General features: G+C 53.7%; 1 protein-coding gene across 2 annotated transcripts in view; it reads right to left on the reverse strand.

The window, feature by feature from the left end:
• The window catches only part of ADCY5 (adenylate cyclase 5), a 151,851-nt gene extending 127,162 nt beyond the window's left edge, over nucleotides 1-24,689 (reverse strand). Inside the window, exon 1 of one of the 2 annotated variants that reach the window (XM_033121366.1) lies at nucleotides 22,952-24,689. In XM_033121366.1, coding sequence (XP_032977257.1) covers nucleotides 22,952-24,079 — 1,128 coding nt within the window. In that variant the 5' untranslated portion in view covers nucleotides 24,080-24,689. The remainder of the gene's footprint in view (nucleotides 1-22,951) is intronic. The other variant, XM_033121357.1, reaches the window with a different exon arrangement.
• Between the last annotated feature and the right edge of the window lie 1,815 nt (nucleotides 24,690-26,504).

Raw genomic sequence — 26,504 nt, forward strand, 5'->3', positions numbered from 1 at the left:
GGAGTGACATTTTGTTGAGTTACCTCCTTCTCTCAGGCTGTCCGTGGGATTCCACAGACACTGGGGAAGGTCACACAGATTAGGACACAAGTCTCCAACAGCCCCATGTATCAGATGGGGACACTGAGGGTCAGACAGTTGCAGTCACGCGTCCAAGGTAACTTGTACACAAAGTGGGTAGCTAGATGGGTTTCATATCCAGAACTGCCTGATGCAAAGCCCAAATGCCTGCCATTAAACCACACGGCCACTGAACCATGACGGAAGGTCAGAGTCAGTGAACCAGCTCATGACCAGCGGGCTACAAATCCCCTGTCCCCAGGCCCCACCAGCCATGAGGACCCACCTCTTCCCAAACCACAGGACAATGGCTTCCAACTGGACACACCAGGAGCAGGCTCCATCCCTCTCTCCGTCGAGCCTCTCCTCGTGCTGCTGGGAGTCCTTAGAACCCATGGTGCTCCAGAAATCCAAGGCCTATGGCCATTCCAGGAGAGTGGCGAACACACAAAGGAAAGAGACGGTCCTTCTCCAGGAGTGGGGAAAGATACACAGGTATATCGCAGTCTGACGGAGTCCTGCACAATTGCAACACAAAGAGAGAACTTCCCAACTGTCCGTCCTGGGGAGGAGCAACGGGGCTGAACTTGAGGACAATGAGGACAATGAGATGGTACTTCCCTGTACCTCGCAGGCCCGGGACAGGCCCGCCACTGACGCTGCCGGGGCCCCGGACTCAGGAATGGGTCACGCAAGGCAGCATCTCAAGAGGGCACTTAGTCTTGAGCCCAGCCCTCTCTGATTGCCCATCCACCCACACCCACCTCCCTGGTTCATGCCCTGAGCTTGGCACAAACCCTGAGTGCTCACCTGGCTAACGGGCTCAGGAAACCATGACCCCCCACCCCAGCTATAAAACCCATCCCTACCCCATCCCTGGGGAGAAGGGGCAGTGGAAGGAAGCTCCTGATTAAGGGGATGTAATTCTTGGCTTGGCCTTCCTCCTCTTCTGGCATCCCTGGCTACGGCAGTTGGACCTTCAGCATCCCATCCTCTCTCTAGGCTTTCCAGGTGCTCAGGACTGAGCACCTTTGCATCTCCCAGCCAGACACTGGGTCCTGAGTGGCAGGGACAGGAGACCAGGGGCCCAATCCCATCCTCAGGAAGGCCCAGTCTGATGTAAGATCTTCTGCCCTCAGAGAGTTCCCAATCTAATAGGACAGACTCAGCGTCTGCCCTCAGAGGTCTCCCAGTCTGATGGGGGACACATGGTACTCCTCATCTGATGGGGGAGATGCAGCCCCTGCCCTCAGCTTCCCATCTGGTGGCAGGGGCAAGCCGCCTGCCCTTAGGGACCTCCATGACACCATTCTGAGAAGGGCTGACACTGGGTCCCAAGACAGCAAGACCACACAGGACAGAGCTCAGCAGCCAACAGTCCTTCTGCTGTAAGTACCCAGTCCCAGCAATGCAGTGCCTTCTTGAGGCAGAGAAGACGGGCCCTCAGGAATCAGGAAAGCAGATGGCACATGTCCTCAAAAGGGCCAGGTGGGGGGGCCAGCGGAGTGGGAGAAAACGGAGAGCTACCCCAGGACTCAGGCCGGTCACTACTACTCGCGGGCAGAGGTCTGCCCCAGCCCCTCATCTCCTCACTCCCTGCCTTGCAGGTGGCAGGAGCATCATTCCCGTTTCTCACCAGGACCAGCGACAGGCCCCGGGCTGCCTAGGGTAGAAGGTCCCGGCTGCTCACTCTGTTCTCCCTTTGGTTCCAGGCTGGCCTTTGAGAGCACCACTGTCAAGGAGGGGAGGGCAACGTGGCCGGGGGGCCGGCTTCAGAGCAGATGGGCCGGCCCTGAGACAGGCGGCTGGAAGAAAGCGTGGGGATGATCACATCGCACTCAAGGTCTACACCGTACATCTATGTACCACACGCAGTGCCCTGCACGCAAGAGGGACTGTGCAGTTAGGGGACTGGCCTCTGCTCTGCTGCCAGCACCCTGCCATCAGAGGCATCAAACGGTGGGCAGGGCCGTGGACACACTGTCCCTTAGCCCTGTTCCTTCTGACGTCCTTTGCTGTCAGATGGCGGGACCAAGGATTGTTCATCTCACGAGCCCAAGGTTGTCCCCACCAGGCTGGGAGCTCTCTGAAGACAGAAGCCAAGGTTTCCTCCTCTGTAAGATGGGGGAGCCAGGCAGAGAAGCAGGCCTTGGGGGCCCCTGCAGGAAGCAAGCACTTTCCTACATCCTAGTAATGGGCCCTTAGCTCCCCCAGGCACCCCTGCCGATTTCTCTGCAAAGATGGTCCAGGCAGGATCCACAATCCTCTCCCACAAGCCCTTCCCAGGGATGAACACCCTGGAGAGCGAGAGAAAACGATCAGAGACGCCTTGGGGGTGGGGGTTGTTTCTGAGGAACGATGAGTGAGGGGCTGTGGCTGCCTCCCACCATAGCCCTTCCTCCACCCTGACTCAGAGTGACCATCTTTCAGGCATTTCCCCGTTCTGCACCCCAGCTTAAGCCTGATGGGTGCAGGCTGCTTTTCCAATAGGCTCCAGGTTGGAGGGTGTGAAGGTACGTATGCGTGTGTGCGTGCCCATCTGTCCTGGGGAGCAATAATAGTTAATAAATAAGTGAATGGCAAAAATAGCCTCAAAGGAGCTGACAGGCAGAAGGCCAGAGCGGCCAGGCATGGGGCCAGCACCCTGAAATGCCAAATGTTACTCTAGCCAAAAAGAAAAAAGGTCCATTTCGAGATGGCCTCCATTAGCCGGGGTCAGGGTCTGTTGTGGTTTCTGGCACTGGCAGAGCCCCACCCCAGGCATCCTGAGTGCAAGCCAGGAACAGGGAGCCCCTCGCTCAGGGCTCGGTAACAGCGCTGGAGAGAAGGGGCCCCGACGGGGCACAGCAGGTTACAAACTGGCAGGAAGACGGCAGGCCACTTCCCAGCAGGCCTCCAACCGTCCACCCAGCTGGCCAGCCCTGGGTCCAGTCAGCCCCAAAGGTGCAACCTGTGCCAAGGGATGATCTGGACACCATCACAACACCTCTCCCCCTGCACGGGCCCTGCCCCCCTAGACACCCACTTTGGGGGGTAAGGATTTGACTCAATGTCCTGGTTGTCACTCACCCCCAGCCAGGTCCCTCAGGTGTCTCACTGACTTCTCTCAGGCCTTCCCTCCAACAGACCTCGCTGGCTCCAAGCTTTCTCCACACGGAGGCCTCTGGCAGCCCGTGGGCAGTTTCGTTGTCCTTTGCTGCAGGTGCGCATGTCTTACTGAAGTTACACAATGAAGCACATCTGGGAGAAGCAGATGTGTGCCCCTCACTTCCCCAGTGGCTCCAACCCTTTCAGAGGCTTGTCTACCAGCCTCTTCGGACCAGTCCTCAGGGGCAATGCTGCTCACAGCCCTGACCTCAATGCAGACTCGCTCAGAGGCAGCTACCTCCCAATTCAGGGGACCTGGCTCAGCTCACGCCCCAGGTCACACTCACCCAGGAACGTCCTGGCCCCAGCTCCCAGGCTGGTCCCTGTAAGTTCTGGAGTCAGCCTACTCCTGGAGAGTCTGTGCTGGTCACTTGTGGCCACCAGCATAAGGATGGGGCAGGGGTGGGATAAACACCCGGAACCCAGCACCTCGCCCTTCTCCCACTTCTATCTGGAGGTGATGCCATCTCCTGCTCGGTGTAACGCTGTCCGAACACACAGGCATTTGAGAGAAACACTAAGCTTTCCTATAACGTGTTGGAACTTCAAGGGCAACCTATATGCAGCTGGGACAGACCACAGGCTATTTAATGAGGGTGTTTCATGTCGCAGTCCCTGAGTTAAGTGCTCTGCATGTATCATCATATGTAATGTTCAACACAACCCTCAAAAGTAGCAATCCTCACTCTACCCCATTTTAAGGAGAACACTTAGGCTCTGAAAGGACAAGGACACACACAGCTGGGACACGGCAGAGCCGGGATTCGAGCCCTGCAGGCTCAGGTAACAGCCACCAACATGAGGAGTCCCTGCCTGGGAAGGCTGATCCTAATGGGGGGAGGGGGGCAAGAAATGAAGAAGGAGGGTAAGAATGCACTCTGCCAGGTGGCTGCTGAAGGGACAGTGTGTGGCGACCGGCATGTTGGGCCCATGGGAGCACCAGGAGCTCTGCTGGGGTCAGGGTGGCCAGGACACCATGGTCCCCGAAAGAGATGAAGTTCTCAGACGCTTAGATTTCTGAACCCCAGGCAGGAGCTGGCCGCAGTGGGGTCTCTGGGTTCCAGAGGGAGGAGGAGTTAGGAGGTTGAATATTTGGGTGCTTCCCACCTGGACAAAGGCAAAGCCCTGGGAATGTGAGGGGAGGGGCTGACATGGAATATTTAAAGCCCATGAAAAGGTAAGGAGGAGCACCTGTGGGCTCTATCCCAGGTCCCATGGGAGGAGGTGACAGCTAGTTCCCCAGAGGCTGGTCTCCTGGTTAGGGAGCACGACAGAGCAGGCTTGGCACCACTGATAACCAAGGCGAGGAGAAACTAACACCGTGTTTCCCCGAAAATCAGACCTAACCGGAAAATAAGCCCTAGCATGATTTTTCAGGATGACATCCCCTGAACATAAGTTCTAATGTGTCTTTTGGAGCAAAAATTAATATAAGACCTGATCCTATTTTCAGGGAAACACGGCAGGTACAGGCCTAGATGCTCCCCATGACCCTCCCCTCTTTGTCTGAAGGACCTGACCTTCAACCTCCCCCAACCCCCTTCTCCAGCGTTGGACAATGGCAGCAGCTCCCCACTCAGTCCTGACGCTCTCTCTCCCAGGCTCTTCCCTCCAGCTCCACATTCCAACACTAGAGCCACCTTTCTTTCTTTTTTTTTTTAATTAAAGTTTATTGGGATGACAATTGTTAGTAAAGTTACATAGATTTCAGGTGTACAATTCTGTATTACATCATCTATAAATCCCATTGTGTGTTCACCACCCAGAGTCAGTTCTCCTTCCATCACCATATATTTGATCCCCCTTACCCTCATCTACCACACCCCGCACCCCCCTTACCCTCTGGTAACCTCTAAACTATTGTCTGTGTCTGAGTTTTTGTTTCTCATTTGTTTGTCTTGTTCTCTTGTTATTTTTGGTTTATATACCACATATCAGTGAAATCATATGGTTCTCTACTTTTTCTGTCCGACTTATTTTGCTTAGCATTATACTCTCAAGATCCATCCATGTTGTTACAAATGGTCCTATTTCATCTTTTCTTAGCGCCAAATAGTATTCCATTGTGTATATATACTACAACTTCTTTATCCATTCATCTATCAAAGGACATTTTGGTTGTTTCCATGTCTTGGCCACTGTAAATAAAGCTGCAGTGAACATTGGAGCACACTTGTCTTTATGGATAAACGTTTTCAGATTTTTTGGGTAGATACCCAGGAGAGGGATTGCTGGGTCATATGGTAATTCTATTCGTAATTTTTTGAGGAACCTCACACTGCGTTCCATAACGGCTGCACCAATCTGCATTCCCACCAACAGTGTATGAGGGTTCCTTTTTCTCCACAGCCTCTCCAACACTTGTTACTATTTGTCTTGTTGATGATAGCCATTCTGACTGGGGTGAGGTGATATCTCATTGTGGTTTTTATTTGCATTTCTCTGATGATTAGTGATGTTGAGCATTTTTTCATATGTCTATTTGCCATTTGTATGTCCTCTTTGGAGAAATGTCTCTTCCGGTCCTCTGCCCATTTTTCAATTGGGTTGTTTGTTTTTTTGTTGTTGAGTTGCATGAGTTCCTTGTACATTTCAGATATTAGCCCCTTATCGGAGGCACTGTTTGCAAAAATTTTCTCCCATTCAGTTGGTTGCCTCTTCATATTGTCGATGGTTTCTTTTGCTGTGCAGAAGCTTTTAAGTTTCATATAGTCCCATTCATTTATTTTAGCTTTTACTTCTCTTGCCTTTGGAGTCAAATTCATAAAATGTAGAGCCACCTTTCTAAATACAGATGGGGCCACATACCCTCACTCTCCTGTATAAGAACCTTCTAGAGATTCCTGCCACCTCCAGAAAAGCAACCCCTTGGCCTAGAAATCCATACTCTTCCTATCTAGTTCCACCTACTAGCCAGCCTCACCTTTGCCACAACACTTCTTCCTATTCCCGCCCTGGTGCAGCCAGCATGCTGTGTTTCAGCTGTTAAAGCTGCAGGTGTCACGCTGTGCCCAGCAGGTGTAATGCCCATCTGTCCACTACCCTTGGGAGATAAGAGCCCAGACTTGGAGCCAGGCTGCCCAGTTCACTGTGTGAGCTTGGGCGAGTGACCTAAGCCACCTAACCTGCCACGTCTCAGTGTGCTCATCTGCAAAATGGGGCTGACAGCAGCTGGGCTTACTTACCTCACAGGGCTATTGTGGGGGCTACATGGCTTAATATAACCACAGCACTTAGAACGGAGCCTGGCGGATAGGAGGTACTATTTATAGGTTTGCTCTTGCGGGCAGGGTCTGTGGCTCATTCATCTTGGCTTCCCAGTGCCTAACACACAGTAGATATTTGTTTAATAATCCAGTCCAACAAACATCTAACACCAGTACCCAGATAAAGAAAGAACTGACACTGACAAAAATAAAGTCGATTTCGGGATGATGATAATTTTTGTTTTGAGGACACGCTGAGTTCAAGGAGATGGAGGGACAGGGACCAGGAGGATCAGTGGACAGGGACTCATGACCATGGTTAAAGCAGGACAGACACGGCTGAGAAGCGGGCACTGTGGCTGTGTGCCTCAGTCCCCCTGGGTGGTACCGTTTTTGTCCCCATCGGACTCCCCGTCCAGGCCCCTGGAATGGAGTCCTTTTACCCCACTGCACCTTTTAATGTCCACACTGGAAGGATATATACCCTCAAGACACTCAATGCTCCGTTAGCTACTCTCTGACTTGGGGATAACAATAAGTTAGTTTTTCGTGGAAATAATAAATCATCCATTTTGAAACATGGGGCTTGCGCTCAAAATGCAAATGTCCAGGGGAGGTTAACACACTTTTGGAACTGGGATGATCTTTAAGGTTCTTTCACCCTTGAGAGAGCCTAGGATTCTTAGAGTTCCTTGTGAAGAACTCATTATAGGGCAGGGCTCCCCTGGGCAGTTGGTAAAGTTCATTTGTACAGACGAGGAAATGGAGGCAGCGGCGGATGTCTCCGTCAGGACTGTAGTACCTGCAGTCACACACTGGAGTGGCACCTGAAGGTCCTACTGTCTGCCCCCTCTCTGGCCATTGATATATGTTCTGCCCTAGGCCACTTCCTAGCTCCTGCACCCCAGATTAGTTTCTCCATCTCCTCTCTCCCTGCCTCCCCCTCGGCCGCCTCTGGCTTTGCCCCCTGAAAACTCAGCAGAAAGTCGCCTCCCACCCTCAGTCTAACCATCTCATTCTGCCTTACCTTGCCTACCCCTTGAAGTTGAGAGGAACCTCCATTTCTGCAGGGGGCCTCGCAGTCCCCATCACTTTGGGAAAGGGGACCCTGTCGGCCTCAATCCTCCCTCCACCTGGGAAGGCACTATAGGGCAGAACTGGGGCATCCCTGGGGCACCTGCCTCAAATTTTGAGGTGCCTGCGTAAGGTATAGATTCCCAGGGTTTACCCCACACTTACTGTATCAGACTCTCTTGACCAGGGGCCCAGGAATCGAATTTTTAAATAGCCTTACCGGGGAATTGGCGCACGCACAAGCTGAGGAGCTGCTGGAGCCCCGCGGAACCGCAGAGAACTGCGCGACTTCACGCACGCCACACCCTTCTCTGGGCCTCAATTTTCATATCTATAAAATGTTCTCCAAAAAAGGCAATAACCTACCTAATGGGAGATTATGGGGGTCAAATAAGTTACTGAGTGTGTAGTGCTGTGCTTGCCACATGGTACGCGCATGACAAACGATAGGAACTGGCAATATCGTCTGATCTGTAGGCTGGGCATCTCACAAAGGCAGAGTTCTGTCAGACTGAGCACGCCCCAAGCAGAAGGACAGAGCTTCCTCTTTCCTTTCCAGGCCCAGGGCCCTGGGGGTTCATCAGGATAGTGGAAAGGTTGGTGCATGGAAAAACAACAGAGACGCTGTTCCCAAAGGACAGCCAGCCCCACACCATGCAGACTGTTAGGACACCTTCAAACCCAGAGGGGACCCCCCCAGAGAAAAAGAGGAGTCCCTCCCCACCTGCAGTGAGTGCCTGCACTCAGGCCCTCCCGAGCCATAGCTGGAAGTGGAGGGAGATCATAAAGCCCTCTTCTCTCAAGCAGAAAGCACCTGGCCCCTCCAGCCCCACCTGTCCATCAGGTAGTTTTTTGTAAGCTTTTCCCTCCAGCGGCCTGGAGATGTCCAAGTTCACATAATCTCTGAATTAATTAACAGCAGCAGAGAGAGGCACCTGATTACCGGTTCCAGAGAAGGTTCAGGCCGGACAAGAGGGGGTAGCAGCAAGTGGGAGAGTGTGGGCCCCGTCAGAGTGGCACAGTCCACCGGTGTGGCCAGCCGCTGGCTTCTCAGCTCTGGAAAGCCCAAGGCTCTATGCCTCTGCGCTCTTCCCTAGGGAAGAAATCGTCCCACCCCAACCAACTGCAATAGGTACTCCCGCCCACCTGCCCTGGCCGCTGCCCCACTCCTCCCAGGCGCAAGTTGCCCCTATTAGGCTAATTACAGCCGGGGGTGTGGAGACTAGCAGGAGTCTCAGAGTTGGCAGATCAGCCTTCAGTGAGTAAATGCCCCACCCATCACTCCAAGGCCAGCCTCGGCCCTTCTCCCCAGCCCTCAAAGTGTGCCGACCACCTTCCGCACCCCTGCCCAGCGCCTCTCAGGGCCCCCTCCTTTCTCCCACCTCCACACAGCACCGAGCCTCCAGCATCTGCCCATGAGAACCCCCACCCTTCCCGCTCCTCAGTGGCACTTCCAGAGGACCCTTGGGGAAGTGGGATGTGGCATCCCATATCTTTTCATTCCCTTATGAGAAACCAGGTCTGTTCTTTAAATCCAGGCACAGGGTGATTTTCCTTTTACTTCCAGGAGAAGAGACAGAGCAAAAGGAAAGTGCAAAAAGACTGCAGGGAAAGCAGGCTGGAACCAATCTCACAGATCAGGACACAGCAGGGAAAAGCCTTACCTAGATGTCATGGCTTCTTCCAAGACAAGCCAAGAGCATCCCCAGGGGCTGCCCCCAATCTCCACAGAGGAGGACACCGCCTCAGACCCAGCAGGGTTTCCCCATAGGCCTGTTTGCCAGAAATCACCCCTGAGGCCTCAGAGGGAAAGGCCCACAGATCTTTTTTTTTTTAGGAGGGTGCAGTTCACAGTGGCCCATGCGGAGATTGAACCGGCAACCTTGGTGTTATAAGCACCACGCTCTAACCAACTAAGCTAACCGGCAACCACCACCCCCCACACACACACACACAGATCTTTCAATCAGCCCCACAGACAGAGGATGGTGTCAGGTGGGAAAAGCAGGGGCAGCAACGCCCCACATGGGGAAGATGTCAAATGGAGACTACCTGGCTTTTCTAGGCCATGGTCACCAATGCTGGAGACATATTCCACTTCAAAGGGAGTAAATGTAAAGCAGAATCCAAAATTAACTATTCTCCCCAGATGACCCCTTTCCAAAAAAGACCAGATCGTAATTCACATGTGGCCATTTGGGGAAGATATGACCCAAGGACATCTCCTTGTCCTGGACAGAGATGTCCCAGGCCTCAGGCCCACACATCTGGTGTTTCTCAATCCTCCCCATTTTCAGATGGACCCGTTTCATGTGCTTCTCACGGTCCTCCCGGGGCAAGAGGGCTGCAGCAGGATCCTTTGCTTCTTGCCCTGATCCAAAGGTACTAGAAAAGAAGCAACCTCAAAATGGACAAGAAGGAAACTTGTTCAGGGGGCAAACCCCATCTCTCCCTCCCCTGCACGTCATCTTTCTTTACTTTCTTAGTCTGCCACACGTGCTGATAATGATAAATGAATTATGGGGAGTCGCTAACTGTGTAATTCCTTGCTTTTCATGCGCTTAAGAGTCAAAGAAAAAGTAACAGAGGTAAATTGTGCAGGGCTAACATTGCTAGTTACCTGCTGTGTAACTTTGAGCAAATTCATTCATCCATCAACAAATATTTATTGAGCACCTACTATGCTGTTCTAGTTTATGCTCTAGTCGGAGAGAGACTCATGAACTAATGAACACTGCTGAAGGTGGAAAGGCCACAGATGTCTGTACCATTTCTCGCCCTTCAAAAGTGAAATAGCACATGAAAAAGAGAGGAGGGAAGAGTTAACACCAATCAATAGGCATTTGTTTATAGCTAACAGGCCGTCAGGAATGTCAAGGGAGGTTTGCTGCTCTCCTCAGACAGCTCAGTGGCGCACATGGTGCAGCAATCGCTTTCTCAAATACTCTCCTCTCTGTTGTAGCATGCCACAAGGCTAGTTATCAAGCCATGTTTGGGGCTAATTGCTGGTGATAAGAGCAACATAAATACACTAAGCCACAGCCTTGCCTGACAAGATGTTATACACTAACCACCAACCAAATTTCCTTCCCCTATGACATGCCTGCAATAATTTTTAGTGGCCATCACTCTTTACTGAATCACGCAAGAAGCCCTCGCGCTATAAACAACGCGCCTTTCAATATAGCCATAAATCAGACTCAGCGTCATCCACACGATCCCTCTGCTGATGCACGGAAGCTCAGGGCACGAGTTCTCAGCCCTCGTGCACATCAGCATCCCCGGGAGCTCTACAAAATGCTGATGCCCAGGCACAGCCAGGGGAGCCTGGGTCCCACCAGACTTACGTAGAAACTCCTACATGTGCCTTCACTCCCCACACTGTCAGCTCTGTTAAACGCTGAGAAAGTTAAACGCTGGCCCTGGGCATTTCAGGTGAAACACTGAGGCTGACACATGCACTGTAATACACGACAGTCCACTGTAAGGACATTTATGACCCCCTGCGAGAACTGCTATTTCAGGGGATTGCTTGGGAAAGAATGGAGCATACGTTTTGGAATCTGTGCAGTATCCATGCTTATGTCTACTGTCCTTACAGGTGAACTTGCCTCCTGGAGAGTCGCTGAGGTTTCCTCCACATCTTACAACTGGAAAGAGGGATGTGGGGAGGACTCAGGGAGCAGGAAAAGACATCAGAGGAAAGATGAGAAGAGAGGGGATGGAAGGCGGGAGGGAGGGGCTAATGGGGGCACCTCAGTCCTTCCTTGCATCACCTCACAGATGATCAAGAGAGGCGAGGAGATTAAAGACGAAAGCCAGTGTTTCCTCAGACCAGGACCCCAGGCACATGGCCCCCTGCCCAAAAAGGACACACTTGCCCTGGTCCAGGAAGGGAGCACCGTGAGGGACCCCTCTCTGCCAAGAGTCAGAATTCCCTGTGCAACCTGAGGACGGGAATTATCTGCCTTCTTACCACAGTGGTAGGCAAGGAGGGCTCAGGAAGTCAACAGCATTCAGTAAATAGTTGGGTATTAAAACCGACAAAGCCTCAGCCCTCAGAGGCTGATAGACAGGTAGAAAGGCCAATATAGAAGAGAGTGTTTCTAATCTAGATTCGCAGCGCCAGATCTTACAAAGGCAGGGCCCCTGGAGTGGCACGAGCCTGCCCTGCTCACTGGGGATGCAGTTCTGGCCCCTCTCCTAGGGCAGTCTCTTCAGTTGAGAGAAGTCAGAGCCAAGGCATTCCCCAGCTGGTATTGCCAACCAGGATCCAGTCAGGGGGATAGATGGATCCCTCAGGAAAAGGGGCTTGGCCAGAGGAAGACTGGGGACTTGGGCGTGTTAAGTAAACAAATACACAGCCTTCCCATCTCCAAAAGAAAATGTGAAAATAAAATTTCAAAAATCCACTATAGCAAAAAAAAGATGGCACTTGAGCAGGAGTTTCATTTTCCTTTAGTTGTCTTGAGAAGAGTAAGAGGGACAGAAGTGGATTTGAAGCAGAGTGAAAGGATGTCTGGGGTACCTTTTAGGGGTTTGATGGTTCTGGGAAGCTGGCTTTAAAACACATCCTAGAAACACGCTAGTTTAAGCACTAAACTGCGGATCAACTGGATGCCACTCGGCAGAACAACCCCCATCCAACCTCCACAATGTCTCCTGTGCGTCCCCAGCAGCCTCCTGCCCTCCGGCCGCTGTTCCACTTACGCCACCATGACTGGATATAAGGCAGCCTCGCCTCAGAGCTAAGCTATCCCAGCATCGCTTCTGACCCCTCTCCTGGGTCTCCGTCCCTACTTACACATCCGTAAAACGACTCGGGGGCTCTTCAGGGGGAAACATCTGCTCCCAGATGCCCCCTGAACACTTCAGCGCTGCCTGCGCTCACAGCATCATTGCAGGCTCAGGAAATGACAAATCATTTAATGCCCTTCTGAGCCAGACACCATGAGGGAAGGGAGGCTGTCATGCAGGACTCAGCTCCCGCTCCCCGCACAAGAACGCAGGATACGGTGAAGCCAAAAAGGAACAACAACAGAGCCATAGACAGAGAAGTCATACCACTATATTTTCAATGGCCACTGGTTGAGACACAAAAGCAAACTTCTGCCAGTACCCCAACAGGGGGTCTTCCTGCACCCCAGTCTCGCTGGCGGCCAGGCGAGACACAGGAAGTAGGATCAACGCAATCCGCAACCCAAAATCTGCTTGCTGACTGCACTTGCCGCAATCCGCCCTTGCTAGCATAGCCACGGCAGTTATATTAGTGGCTAATGGCTAACTGGTTACAGCTGATGGCCAACTACTACCTGAGCCAGCACCTTTCCACATGAGGTCAAGAGCCTGGAAACTGCTCTCTGGGACTCCATCCCTACAGAGGCCATCGCAAAATAAAAACCATGTATTCCAAAACCAAATTGAGGCAACTGCTTGAGAGCAGCTGTGCCTTCCACAGCTTCCGGAGGCACCATGGGGCAGACCCAGGGCTGGCCCACTGTGAAAAGCGTGCTGGATTTGGAGTCAGAGATCTGCATTTGTATAGCAGCTCCTAAGCTAACTAACTACTGTGTGACCTGAATGAGGTCACTCAACCTCTCTGAATCTCTACATCTCCTTCTCCAAAACACTATCAGCAACATAGATCTGTGAGTGCCCTCACATGCAGTAACTTGTTTGGGCTGCCCCACAACAGATCTGTCAGTTAGGAAGTCTATTATCCAGTTTACAGAGAGGAAACTGACCGAGAGGGTAAGACAATTCAGCCAGGTTCATATAACCAGGGCTTTCCCCTGGGCCCCAAAATCAGTGTCTTAACCCATCTTAACCCATCACCTCCTCAGACCTGTCACGAGAAGCAAATGAGATCACACGTGGTTAAGTCCTTTGTCATCTATAAAATACCGATCAATGTGAAAGTATTTGAGTCTTTTGGAGGCTATCTGAGCCACTATCTAAGAGAAAGCCACACATTTTTAAGAAGGAAAATATATATATATATATATATATACACACACACACACACACATTGTTTTTAAAGTTTCACATCATTGCGCTAGTCCAGCAACTACTCTGCTGGTGGCAAATGTACGTAATCAAACGCACATGAGGGTCCATGGCAGGACGAGGGTTCTGAGTCAGCCACAGAGTTCTGCACCTGCTGCCTTCTTGCTCCAGCAGGTGGCCTCACCCCTGCCTGGTGTTCAAGTCAAACCCGGGTTTGACTTGCCGCTCTCAGTGTGGATTTACCCTAGAAAAAGATCCTGAGGCAAGGATCTGAGTACAAGTGATTTATCTGGGAGGTGACCCTAGGAAACATTAGAAGGGAAGTGCAGAAGTGAGACAAGGAGGAAAGAAAGCCAAAGAAAGGAAGGAAGGAAGGAAGGAAGGAAGGAAGGAAGGAAGGAAGGAAGGAAGGAAAAAAAGAAAGAAAGTAGGAAGGAAGGAAGGAGGGAGGGAGGGAGGGAGGGAGGGAGGGAGGGAGGGAGGGAGGGGGAGAGAGAGAGAGAGAGAGAGAGAGAGAGAGAAAGAAAGAAAGAAAGAAAGAAAGAAAGAAAGAAAGAAAGAAAGAAAGAAAGAAAGAAAGAAAGAAAGAAAGAAAGAAAGAAAAAGAAAGAAAGAAAAGGAATGTCCACTGCTGCCACTGTGGACAACCAGAATCCTTCTGCGGGACTGGGAACCTGTGTAAAACACATGTCTCAGAGTTAGACTCCGCCACCCAGGGTCAAGGGAGTTGGGGTATTTATCCACTAACACCCAACAGTCATTAGTTGAGAGCTGCTCTGGGAGTGGTAACTCCCCAGCACTTCCGACCTGCCCCATGAGCAGACAGAGGGACGCAAGGTCAGAGAAAGCCCTCAGGTACCGACAGCTGGAAGTCTGGCTGGCAAGAGGAGAAAGGTACGTGCCGGATCAAATATAGGGTGATGGAAGGAGAACTGACTCTGGGTGGTGAACACACAATGGGATATATACATTATGTATTACAGAATTGTACACCTGAAACCTATGTAGCTTTACTAACAATTGTCAGCCTAATGAACTTTATTAGAAAAAAAGAAAAAAAAAAGAAAGGTACATAGCCCAGGGAATATGGGCAGCCACTGAACCACCTGCTATGCTCACTACCAGTGTCACCTTGGACAAGTCATTTACCTTCTCTGATCCCAGCTCCTGTAGCCCTGAAATGGGGATAAAAATATCTTTCTCATAGTGTTGATATTAAGATTGAATGAGGTCATGTATGTAAGGGATTAGCCCAGTGTCTGGCTTGCAGTAAAGACGTAATATATACTCATTGTCTATAACCAGCATTCTTTATGAGCTTCCTTTTTGGAGAGTGGAGAGGGGAAGGAAATAAAGAAAACTGAGGGAAGAAGGAGGATCTGGAATGGCCCATTGCTACTTCCCTGTGGGCAGCCATGCACTCAGCCTGAACGAAAAGCTCTGGAAAGACATTCAATGGACCCCAGACCCACCAGAGGTCATTATACAGAAGCCAAATCTGCTCCAATGTCGAATGACAACAGAAAACCCCTAAGAGAAACTGAAACTAGATAAAGGAGGCATCTCCCTGTCCCTTCCTGCCCCATCATTTTATTTTGTGAAGGATTTTGGACTAAGATGGGGAGACTTTAAAACAGGCAGCCAGCCAACGCAGGCGGGGAATCTCCTTCCTGGGGGAGAAGCCTCCAAACCCACACCCGTCTAGCTGACACTGCCGAGGCCTGCCCCAGAGGTGGGGGCTGGACCCTGAGAATCATAGAGGCTCCTCCCAGCCCTGAGCAGTGTGACCTAAAGTGCGTTTGAACAAACACTGATGTCCCCTCTTATGTTCCTTGAAAAATTGGTTCTGAGGTCAAATATGTTTGATAGGGGCTTCAGGCAATATCCCCCTCTCAGAAAATGTTAGTGCACATTAGCATACTAAAAGCTTTCAAGTTCTACAGGAAGAATTCTGTTCAACCCAGTATTTCCTAAACTTATCTGACACAGAACCAAATATATCTATGTGAACCATCTATTATTAACATCCCTCCAAAAGACACTTAGTGGGAGAGTCTCGACTCAAGGTCGTCCCAGGAGCTGGGACCCAGGTTGAATCATCTTGGAACCTCCATGGCCTAGCACAGTGTCTGGTACACAGTAGGCGCCTAACAAATGGTCGTGGTCTGAATGAAAGGAGAAAAGCCTGAAAGAATGATTAATAATGGTGCTCCAATCTGTGAAGTGATACAGTGTCAGCAATGCCAGGCAACAGCTCTGTTTCCAGGAAGCCACACGTTTTAAATGGCAGCAGGAGGGATTTGGGAAGCCCTGCTCAGAGTTTAGGATTACAATACACCAAAATAGGCTTCCAAGCAGAGCTACATCGCTTCCTTCTGTGGAGGTGTTGGTCTAGCACTTAAGCACAGCCAAGAGTCTGCATGCAGCTGTCCACCCACCCGCCATCTATTCATTCATTCATTCATTCATTCATTCATTCATTCAAACAAATCCTTACTGAGCATCTACTATGTGCCAGGGCCCTGAGGTTGGCACTAGGTCCCTCAGGAACCCTTCTAAAAGCCAACTGGGACTGCAGTGAGCTGTGATAAAGCCCAGGGAGCCCCAAGGGGATGAGGAGAAAGGACCATTGAAGTGTGAGTTCAGGAAGCCTCAAGCACAGAAGCACCAGCTCATAACCCTCCCAGAGCAAGAGGTAGTGTGTGTGTGTGGGGGGGGGGCGGTTTGGGGGTTTCACGATGACACATGAGGCTGGCCTAAAGAATAAAGCCACTACTGTCTCCCTGTTTGTTTGTCTACTCCCATTTTCTTGTGACTATATCCCATTGTTCCAAGAGAGCATCCCTGCCCCCACTTCCCAGCTCTTCCCCCTCCCCACACGCACAGCTCCAACCTCTTCTTCCTTTCCTTCCTCCTCCTCCTCATTCAAACCATCTCTTAATTCCCCACCTCTGTCATTGCTCCTCTACTCCATCTCCTCATCCTCCCGTTCTGTACCATCTGTCCTAGACCTGGGGTACCCTCAGTGCTTTTCATATCCACTGACCAAACAAATGAACGAATAAACCAGGACTCAAACTGAGTTCCATCTTTCTGCTGAACTCACACCGTCACCACCAGTGGTGAACCAGACTGCTTTGCCTCGATCGAACAGGAAGGGTGGATGGGAACGGTTGGGAGGAGGAACGAAAGGGGAATATGAGTCCAGGTCTAGGGCATCCTTCCCATCCTGTTCCTCCACCACCAGTCGCCTCCAAATCTGCATCCTTATATAGGTACACACTTCGCAGCCCCACCTGTACATCTCCCAGGGGGTCTGCAGGTCTGCAGTGATTTTGTTTCCTTTCAACAGAGGCTGAGATGGACATGACGATAGGACACCCCAACAGACTTCAGGAGGAGTCATGCCGTTACGAGACATTAAACCACAGAATCCTCTGGTTGGGTGTGACCTGAGTTGGTTATCAGAGCCAATGATGTCAAGCCTAAGAGATGGTCATCAGGATCACCTGGGAAACTTTGAACACTAGATCCAAGCTGTTTAGAAAATAAATCCATTCCTGGGTCTCACCCCAGACCTTTCGAAGCAGCACCTTCCATTTCCTCAGTAACAAGCTTTGCAGACGACCATCCAGCCTTCACTTGAACACCTCCACTGACACAGCTGGCTACCCCAAAGGCTAGAAAGGTGTCTTCTACCTGGATTTGAAATCTGTTGACTACTTTCACCTGTTTCACCCAACCCTGCCCTTTGGGAGCAACCGAAACTAAATTTAGTCCACCTTGCCCATCTCTTTAGGTTTTCTTACCTTGCCACAGTCTGCTCTCCTCCCAGCTAGAAATACCCCCATCCTTTCAAATGTTCTCTCAGAAGTCAAAGTTTCCAGTCCCCTTACCAAACTGGTGGCCTTCCTCTGAATTCTAGAATCAAGCATAGTATTTCAGAGGGGGCTTCAATCCTCCTATGACCTGGATGTGCCTGTAACCTAACCATGACCTGTTGGTCTTTACTAACAGCCAGCCCAGAATACGGACTCAAAATAAGCTCGCGATCCATAGCTAGAAACCCCCCGATTTTGTTCACAAGGTTGTAAAGAGAGATCTTCCCTGTCCTGCGTGTGGACATTGCCTTGAGAAAAGGAAAAAACAAAAAGTGGGGGTTTCCAACTGTCTTCATGAAGTTTTGCTTTGGGGCGAGAAAATGAATGCTGATCCTGTCCTCCATTAGCTAGCTACCCCCATCTGATAAGCATGGATGAAAAACGTTATGCTAAAACATAACTTACGTAACTGTGCCCAGAGGATTTACAGGCCTCTATGGGAGCTCCCAAAACAAACTTTCCATTGCTAACACAGGCTCTCTTCCTGGGAAGTAAATGACCACGATCTGGACCCCACCACAAGATAAATAAAGTTAACTAAGGTGCCAGATGGGCAGCCATGGACTAGAAGTCACCCAGCAAGAGACTCGTACATGAGACTCGTACATGGGGTTCCCCCCCCCACCCCGCAACACCCACCCCACCTCCTGCTGGGAACCAAGATGGGAGCTCCATTTGCACCTCTCGGGAGCCAAGGAGACCACAGCCTGCTTCTGCTGCGGGTGCACCTTCAGACAGAGTGACTCTTAACTGTCGGCACAGGAAAGCTTCTGTCCCAGCCTTTTCAGCTGACTTTGAAACCTCTTCCGTGAGCCTGGGCAGGTTTCCGTGATGGGGTTTAAGACATCGTCTGGGTTCTCTTTATAGTGGAACATGAGCACACCGTTCTGGGTTCCAGAGCACACAGACCTCATGCTCTTGCTCCAGATCAGAACTCAGATTGAATTATTCACAGGGAACACTCCTGCAAGTACAGCAGCTGATCGTTCTGCTCCTGGGCTGGGTCTCTGCCATTCCTGAAGTCCTCCCCCTGGGAATGAAGGCACCCCTGGGTCTAAAAGCCGCCTGCTCAACCCCCATCCAGAGGCTTCTGCTCCCCACTAAGCACCTCCTTCCTACTGCACAGAGGAGACAACATAATCGAAAACAATTAGCAAAAATAATTGGCAAGTACAATTAGCTTTGAGGCAAGACAAGCAGCCGCTCCTCAGCTCCAAAGGCAGCACCCCCAACCCCCCCACCCCAGCCTGCTGTGCTGCTGGAGTTCACCAAGGTCAGGTTTCTCTGGTCCAGAAATGCGGGTGCTGGGCTAAGTAGTTGGCGGCAGGCAATTCCCTCTCCCGGCCATTGCGGTGGAAGTGTGTCCTCCTCCACACCGCCCAGGCGGTCAGGGAGGCAGTGGCTGCCAACAGCACACGTGGGGCAGCCACAGAAACCCACCAAACAGGACTCTGGGCCCAGTTCCAGAGCGTGGAGGTGGCTTTTCGGTGGGGCTCACTGGGCAGCTAAGTGAGAGGGGTTTTGAAAGGGAAGGGTGGGACTCCATGGCCAGGACAGCTGACCACTCAAGTCTAGCCCCCAGCCTCATTATGGAAAAGGGGCGTGTGCATCCAGGGTACTTCCCTGAGGAGCCAGAGGTCAAGGTCAGAAGAGCCATCAAGGCTCAGAATCAGAAAGGCAACCGATCACAGGAAGCCAGCAACCAGCCAAGAATAAAAAGGCCAGAGCTGTAATGATCTCCTTTGAAAATCAACACAAAGGCTTCCCCAGGCCCACCTCCATCACCCGGGCCAGCCCACAGGACAGACACACACACACACACACACACACACGACACACACACGTGCGCACACACAAGCGTGCACACACTGGAGCCAGCCCACACCAGAGACACACGTGCACACATGTACTCATGCACACACATGCACCTACCCTCTTGGCAGCTGCAGCAGTGGGTCCCCACCCCCATCCATCCCCGCCTTCTGGCTACAGACACACGTGCTCACAGTCACAGAATATCACCCACACCGTGCCTGTGGGGTGTCCGCAACAACTGGTGACAGTTGCAGGTTAAAACAGGAACAAAGGATGAAATGCAGGAAATCACTGAGATTCTCCAAAGGGTTAGGGGGGAAGAGAGGAAGGATAGGCTGGGTGGGGGATGGGCCGTCCCACACTGCAAGAGCCACCTCTGACAGCTCTCCAGAGCGACCTCTAACAACAGCTCTCCCAAGCTCACAGGGACGCACACGGGGTCAGAATCTTCTCCTCAGAAACCATCTCCGGCAGGTTAATGTGGCTACAGAATAATTCCCCACATTGAACAGAACTCTCTACTTTTCAAAGAGCTCTCCTATCCATCATCACCTCCTAGAGTAACACCGGACACCGGAAATGCTCATCTCCATGGCCAAATGACCACCTGCCCCCATGGGGCCCAAAGCGTTTCTCCAAAATAATATTTAATAGCTAAGCATATGTAATAGTTGTGTGAGTGTGCTTGCTTGTGTGTGAGTGCAGGCAGAGGCTTTATGTAGCAGAGTGGGATACAGTCAAACAAAAATGAGGTCACCATGGCAACAGGCTCCGGCATCATCGCAGCCTATTAACACAAGTGAGGAATGTGTTTGGCAGATGCTCAAGTGTTATTTATGGTATGGGTGTAGCAGAGGGACTTGTAACAGGCAAAGAAGGAGAAAAAACAACCCCGTGATGCTCCTACTGTACCTCGCGGAGGAGACAACAGTGAGACGAGAGCACAGAAGGAGAGGCTGAGAGGCTGCAGATGGGGAATGAAAGATGGGGACGCAGAGCAGGCAGGCAGAGGAGAGGTGGTCAGAGAGCAACAGGGGACTGGAGGGGGAGGGGACAGAAAGGAAGTGAGAGAGAAAGTGCAGAGGGGCAGGGGGTGGATACCAGGGGAAAAGCTAGAGCCAGAGATGCCCTGAAAGGAAGAAACATCATCCCCCAAAGAGGGCTACCCCACCTTGCCTCTCTATTCTCTCGGGTAAAAGCCAGCAGGAGGGACCAGTTAAGAAACCAAATGTTCCTTCTAATTGGAACAAAAGGCAGAACCCCAAACATAAGAAGGGTTGGGGAAGAGAAAATTACCCAGGTCAGATATTGAGATTGAGATTTGGGCTGTGGGAGCAAGGAAGCCAGCCTCGCAGGAGAAGTGAAGAAATGCCAATACAGTTTCCTGAGGACCTACTATGTGTCCAAGGCACCTGGAGGGGACTTCCCAAAGCCCCAACATTAGAAACCGTGCACTGCTGCCCCATTTCCCTGAATCCGTGTCTTCATCAAAGAAAAGAACAAGGTATCTAACAGAAGCCATCCTCAAAACACCTGCCATTCGGGGGTAACCTAAGATAGAGTTTAATGCTGGACTATCCCACTAATATTTCCCCACCATCCAGCAGAATTTGTTCAACAAATACAAATTTTATATCAGACATAATCAGAAAGGTAAATCAAATACAAACAAAAAAGATTCAGTTTTCTCTGGAGCCAAATAGAAACAATGTTTGCATTCCCTTGTTACAGACTATTCTTAACAAGCTCAGCTGTGCCCAACCAAGATCTTGAGAAGTGTAAATCCACCCAAAAGCCTGTAACAGCCGAGCGAAGGTCTAAAGACCACAGTGGGGAGAAGCTGGGGCTGGGGGCTGGTGGAGGTGGGAAGAGGAGAAGGATTTGCCTGAGGAACTACAAGGGGAAGTCAGACAGACACTGTTGCTACAATGGCACTTCCATGCTAAGAGGGGGCTGGAGCACCCCAGGGTCAGCACTCCTTTCCTGGGCTCTGACTCCAGTCTCCTGAAATCACACAGGCTGGATTGCTAAGGCTGTAATCAGACCGTGCATCCTAAGTCTGGTTTTTGCTTTCTCTGAACCCAGATCAGAAAAACTTTACCTTAGCATCAACAACCCCACCTACTCCACTCGTTGGAACCCAACCAAATTGGCAGCAGTTATGAAACCCCTACTAAGTACTCTGTCACTGTGCTGGACAAGAGAGAGAGGGTGAAGGAGGAAAAACATGTATAATTCAGGACTCCTGAGTCCAATAGCTTATCCTGGATGGGGCACAAAAACCAATGGATCCTGGAGAATAAGGAAGTGCTCCACTCTGGCTCTGGCTCCATTGTTACCATGCAGAAGGAGAGGCCAACATGGCTGGGATGGAAGGAGAGGGCTCCTCATGGGAGGTGAGGCTTGGGACAGAGGAGGGTGGACCTGGAAGGGGTACACACAATCCTCTCATTCTCTAGAAGAGGAATCTGGGGCCTAGAGGGTTGTGGGTCCCCTCCTTCCCGTCGGAGAGCACCTGGGAGGTGCAGCTAGAGCCCAGCACTCTGAGGCACATACTGGTGCTATTCCCGGTGTGAGACTCAGGGAGTGTGGCGGGGCTCCTCAAGAAAGAGGTGGTACTCGACAGGATCAAAGTCTGAGAAAGGCATTTGAGATGGGGAGGAATAAGGTAATGACAATGGGATACAGTTAAGAGATTCTGTAGAGGAGGCAAATACCCACAGAGGGGTACCATGGGGTCCATGGTCAAGGGGCTAGCAAGGGCTCACTTGACTCTCTCCCAATTGAGCTGCATGCAAACCAGCTCTGCATGCAACCAGCGGGCTCCGCAGGGATCAATGGAGGAGGTCCATGGAGCCACAGACAAGGGGACTGCTAAAGCGAGAAGGTGTGCTCGTCAGAGGGGCTGGTCTCACCCTTCTCCCAGAAGCCTCACCCTTCTCCCAGAAGCCTTCTGTGGAGTTCCCAGTTAACCAGGCAAAAGTTGTATTTCCTCCTGAGCCCGCTGTTCTCGGCTTGTCCAACCAGTCCGAACAGGGAGAAAAAGCCCCCACCACAAGCAAGAACCAGGAGCACCCACATGAAGGGGTCACACCATTCAGCACTAGTTTTCTGTTCAGGCCAGGACGGGGACTGCCACCAAACACATCTCAGAAGCTCCTTCCTACCTTTACTGAAGGCAGCCTTTTGGCCTGGGGCACTTTTGTAAATGAAACAAACGTGGCAGTCCTCTGCCAGTTCAGGGATAGCTCCAGCTCCCAAACCCCAACTATCAGACAATTGGCAGGGCTATCATTTCTCCTCCTTAGGGCGGCAAGGGCCTCCCCTCCCCAGTCCTCTATCCAGAATTCAGTTAACAACCCAGTAGTGGCTCTCAGAAGAGAGAAGATGCTCCAGGTCTAGCCTTTTGTCAGAGGCCTTTTAGATACAGGGACAGAAGCACAGGAAGAGAAGGGGGCCTCTCCACAGAATTTTCTGTTCGGATCCTCCTCCCTCTTTCTCATCCCCACAATGATGACTACAGGTCACTGCGCGTTTTCCGCCGGCCAGGAGCATTATACATAATGCAAGGGCACTCTCTAAGATGCCGGAGCTCAGGGCGGGTTAAGAGGCTCAAAGAGACCACGCAGCAGGACAGCCTTAGTCTCTCTGCCTCATTTCACTACTTTAAAAAGGGGAGGGTGGGTGGGATACCTCTCTTTGGAGTCAGGCCGATGCTTGCCCACCCCACAATCCAGTCCTTGCGGCCAGGTGGGCCCCTACCTGCTTGAGCAGGAACTGGTCCTGGGCGTTGGTGCGCAGGGCGATGGCCAGGTGGAGGGCAGACAGGAGCACCCCGCTGAGTACCGCTGCCCGCATGCGCACGGGCAGCAACGTGTAGATGGTGTAGATGAAGAACACAGTCCACCAGATGCCTTCAGAGGCGCTTCTCGGCTGGGGCAGCAGCAGGCCCACCACCTGGACGGCCAGCACCACCGCGATGAGCGCGTAGCAGGCCAGGCCCATGTGGTCCTGGTGGAAGGCTGCACGGTTGCAGAGCACGGCCATCACGAGGATCACCCCCACGGCAGCCGCCAGCACCACCAGGTAGGACAGCTGGAGGGGGGGCCGCGCCGCGTGGAAGGCCAACATCACGAGGCACACGAGCACCAGCACAGCCATGAGCATGGTGAGGCTGCTCTGGTTCAGACGGAAGAAGTAGCGCTGGTACAGCCGCTCCAGCTTGTCCGACGGGAACTTCTTGGAGCGGAATATCTGCAGCAGCGCCAGGCAGCAGGCGCCCAGGGACAACACTGGGCCGGGGCCCGCGCCCGAGCCCGCCGAGCTGCCGCCATCCCCGGACCCCTCGTCGCCCTCGACGGCGCTGGCCTCCAGCTCATCGGCCGCGCGACCCTTACCCCGCCGTTCCTCAAGGCCCAGCTCCACCGAGCGGGGGCGCACCTCCGTCCCACCGGCCGCGGCCGCCGCGGCCGCGGAGCCGCCGCCGCCGCCCGCAGGGGGCGCCCGGGTGCTACCCCCTCCGGCCGCGCCCCGCCGCTGCCGGCGGCTGCCCCGACCGCAGTCGTCGCCGCCGCGCTCCTGCCAGGCAGACTTGGAGCGGAAGCTGAAGCCGAAGCCCCCAGCCAGGGGATCGTCGCCACTCAGCGGAGGATCGTCGTCGTCGTCGCTGCGCCAGCGGCTGGCCAGGCGCTGCTGCTGCTGCGGGGTCACCGCTACCCCGGGTTTCTTGGTGGAGCCGCGGGCCGAACCCCCGGGGGTATGGGGATAGCCATTGGCGCGGGAATCGGCCTCTCCCCACGCCGAGCGGTGTTCCGGGCCTCCCCGGGACGCCGGCGCCGCCGCTGTCTGCGCAGCGTAGCCCGGGGGGCTCACGCTTTTGGAGCCAGACATGCCCCCCTCGGCCTCGTCGTCGTCTTCCTCCTCCCCCGGGGACCGGGACGGGGGTCTCCAAGGGGAGGGCGGACGGCCGAGCAGGGGGACCAGGCTGGGGTCACACGTCGGGGGCGGCCCGGGGCCCTGTGCAGCAGCGGGACATCGTGGCACCCCCGTCCTGAGCGGAGAAGGAGGGCAGCGGGAGGGCGTCCGGGGAGGCAGGCACAGCCACGAGGTGAGAAGTAGCTGAGTATCCGCGTTAGGAGTCCCAGGTCCGAGATGGAGTTGGCTCCGAGCTGGGGAAGCGGGGGACTGACTTGATCGAGCTGCTGCGCCGCGCGCAAGGGGACGTCCGGACTCCTGGGTCGCGTCGAGCTCGACAAGGACCGGAGTTGCGGGCGAGGCGGGACGGAGAGATGTCCTTGCAGGCGGCGCCTCCCCGGGGCTGGCAATGCCCGGGCGCGGCACTCGCAGATTATGCCTTAGCGGAACCCAGCAGCACTCGCGGTGAGGCGGCGGCTAGGGCGGCTCGGCTGGGGTCCCGGCGTGGACACCGAGCGGGTGCCCTTTCCTCACGGCGGACTGGGAGAGACTGGGAGGTGCGAGCGCCAACCAGCATTATTTTCTTACGAGGGGTGGGGAGGTGGGATGGGGGGTGGAGAGGACGGGGGAGGGGGCGGCAGGCGGAGCAACAGCTCCGGAGCCCTGAGGGGAGGGTCCTGGAGCCCGGGGGGGCCGTAGTCCGCATCCCCCACCTCCAGCGGCGAGAGTGGGAGCTTGGCCCCCGCGAAAGTCCAGCCGAGCCTTCAGCGCGTCCACGCAGGGGGCGGGGGCGAGGACCCGCTCCTGCGGCGCGGCCCTTCCCCTCTTGCCTCCCCCTTCTCCCAACACGGAGCGGGGCTGGCTGGGACCCGCCAGCCCAGGAGGGCTGTGGAGCCGGCTCCACAAGCCCCAGGCTCCTCGCCGCCGGCTGCGGGCCCACCGCGGCCGGGCGCAGAAGGACTAGGCGGAGGGCGGAATCCGGCGCAGCTCCGCCGCCGTTCTGCCCCAACGCAGGCGGGCTTCTCTCGCGGAGCACGGCATCCAGAGATCCCCTCAGATGCAGCCGGCTGACAGGGGCCCGCCCAAGAGCCGCTGCGACCCAGGGGCGCTCCGGGGGGGCCCGCGGGAGCCGGGCTCAGGGCGCGCCATGCATGCCTCGGGCCCTGCGCCGCTCTGGCCGCTCGCGCCGCTCCTCCCTTCTCGCCCGCTTGCCGCCGCCGCCGCCGCGGGAGCGCCCTCCGCATCCCCTCCTCCCGCCACCTCCCCGCCCCCCGCGCCGCTCCGGCCTCGGCTCACAATGGTTTGCGGCCGCCTCCGCCCCTGGCCGGGCCTATGCCCCCGCCTCCTCGCCCCCCGGGCATCCTCAGGCCGGGCTCCGGGGGCTTCAGGGGTCCCAGCTCCTATTCCTCACCTAAAATTCTAGTGGCGCCCCCTCCTTTTCTGACGCCTGGAGCTGCGTCCAGCCTGCTGTCCCCGCGCCGGACCTGGGCGGCGTGCGGCACTCCCCCGCCCCCTCCTGTTTTTGCGCCCCTAGTCCTAGTTCCCCTCTTTTGTATCCCCCTTTAATCCCCCTCCCCCCATTCAACCCAACTTCAGCCTCAGCACTGCGCCCCCCCCTTCTCTGGTACGGCTCGATTGGCCGTTTCCTGAGCTGTCAGACTGGAGTCCGGCGCTCTTATTGGGCGATTCTCTGGCCTGGCGGCCGTGCCAAAGGAGTGCGCACAAGGCGGGGGGCAGGGGGGGGCACCCAGGCAGCGACTGCTGCTGGCAGTCGGAGACCACCATCCCTAGAGGGGTCCAAGAGCCAGACCCGGAAATGGGCCGGGGAGATGGAGAGGCTGAGGATCTCTGAGGTGCAGAAAGACATCGACAGAGAAGATGGAAATGCAGTGGGTGAGGCCGATGCAGCCAGGGCGGGGCGCACAGGACTGCTTTGGTGGATAGTTACCGAGAGGGAGCCCCACAGACATTAGGAACACCTGGCGTTTATGGAGAGTTCTTTGCCTGTTCATACTTTTTAAAAATCTTATTTGATTCCCCTCAATAACCCTGAGATGTGACAGCGGACAGGGCCCGTGTGCCTATTCCCAGTTTATAGATGCAGAAACTGAGTCCCCGAGAACTTAAATCAGCTTGCCACGGGCCACACAGGTCTCCTAACTTGCAACTGAAAAATCTTTTGTCAGCGCCAGCTGCCTCCCCTACCTAGCAAGGTGTTATCAGAAGGATGCAGCAGGGCAAAGTGGAGCCTCCTCTTGAGGGGGAAGGGGGGAAAGGGAAGGGAGGGCACGGATGGGGACAGAGAATGACCAGATACTCCCGCACTGGGCCGGAAACAAAGAGGCAGGAGTGAGTGGACAGAAGGACTCTGCTTTCTGCCAAAGAGGACCTAGGCCCGTAG

This window comes from Rhinolophus ferrumequinum, chromosome 2 (genome assembly GCF_004115265.2).
Source record: "Rhinolophus ferrumequinum isolate MPI-CBG mRhiFer1 chromosome 2, mRhiFer1_v1.p, whole genome shotgun sequence".
NCBI classification, from domain to species: domain Eukaryota; kingdom Metazoa; phylum Chordata; class Mammalia; order Chiroptera; family Rhinolophidae; genus Rhinolophus; species Rhinolophus ferrumequinum.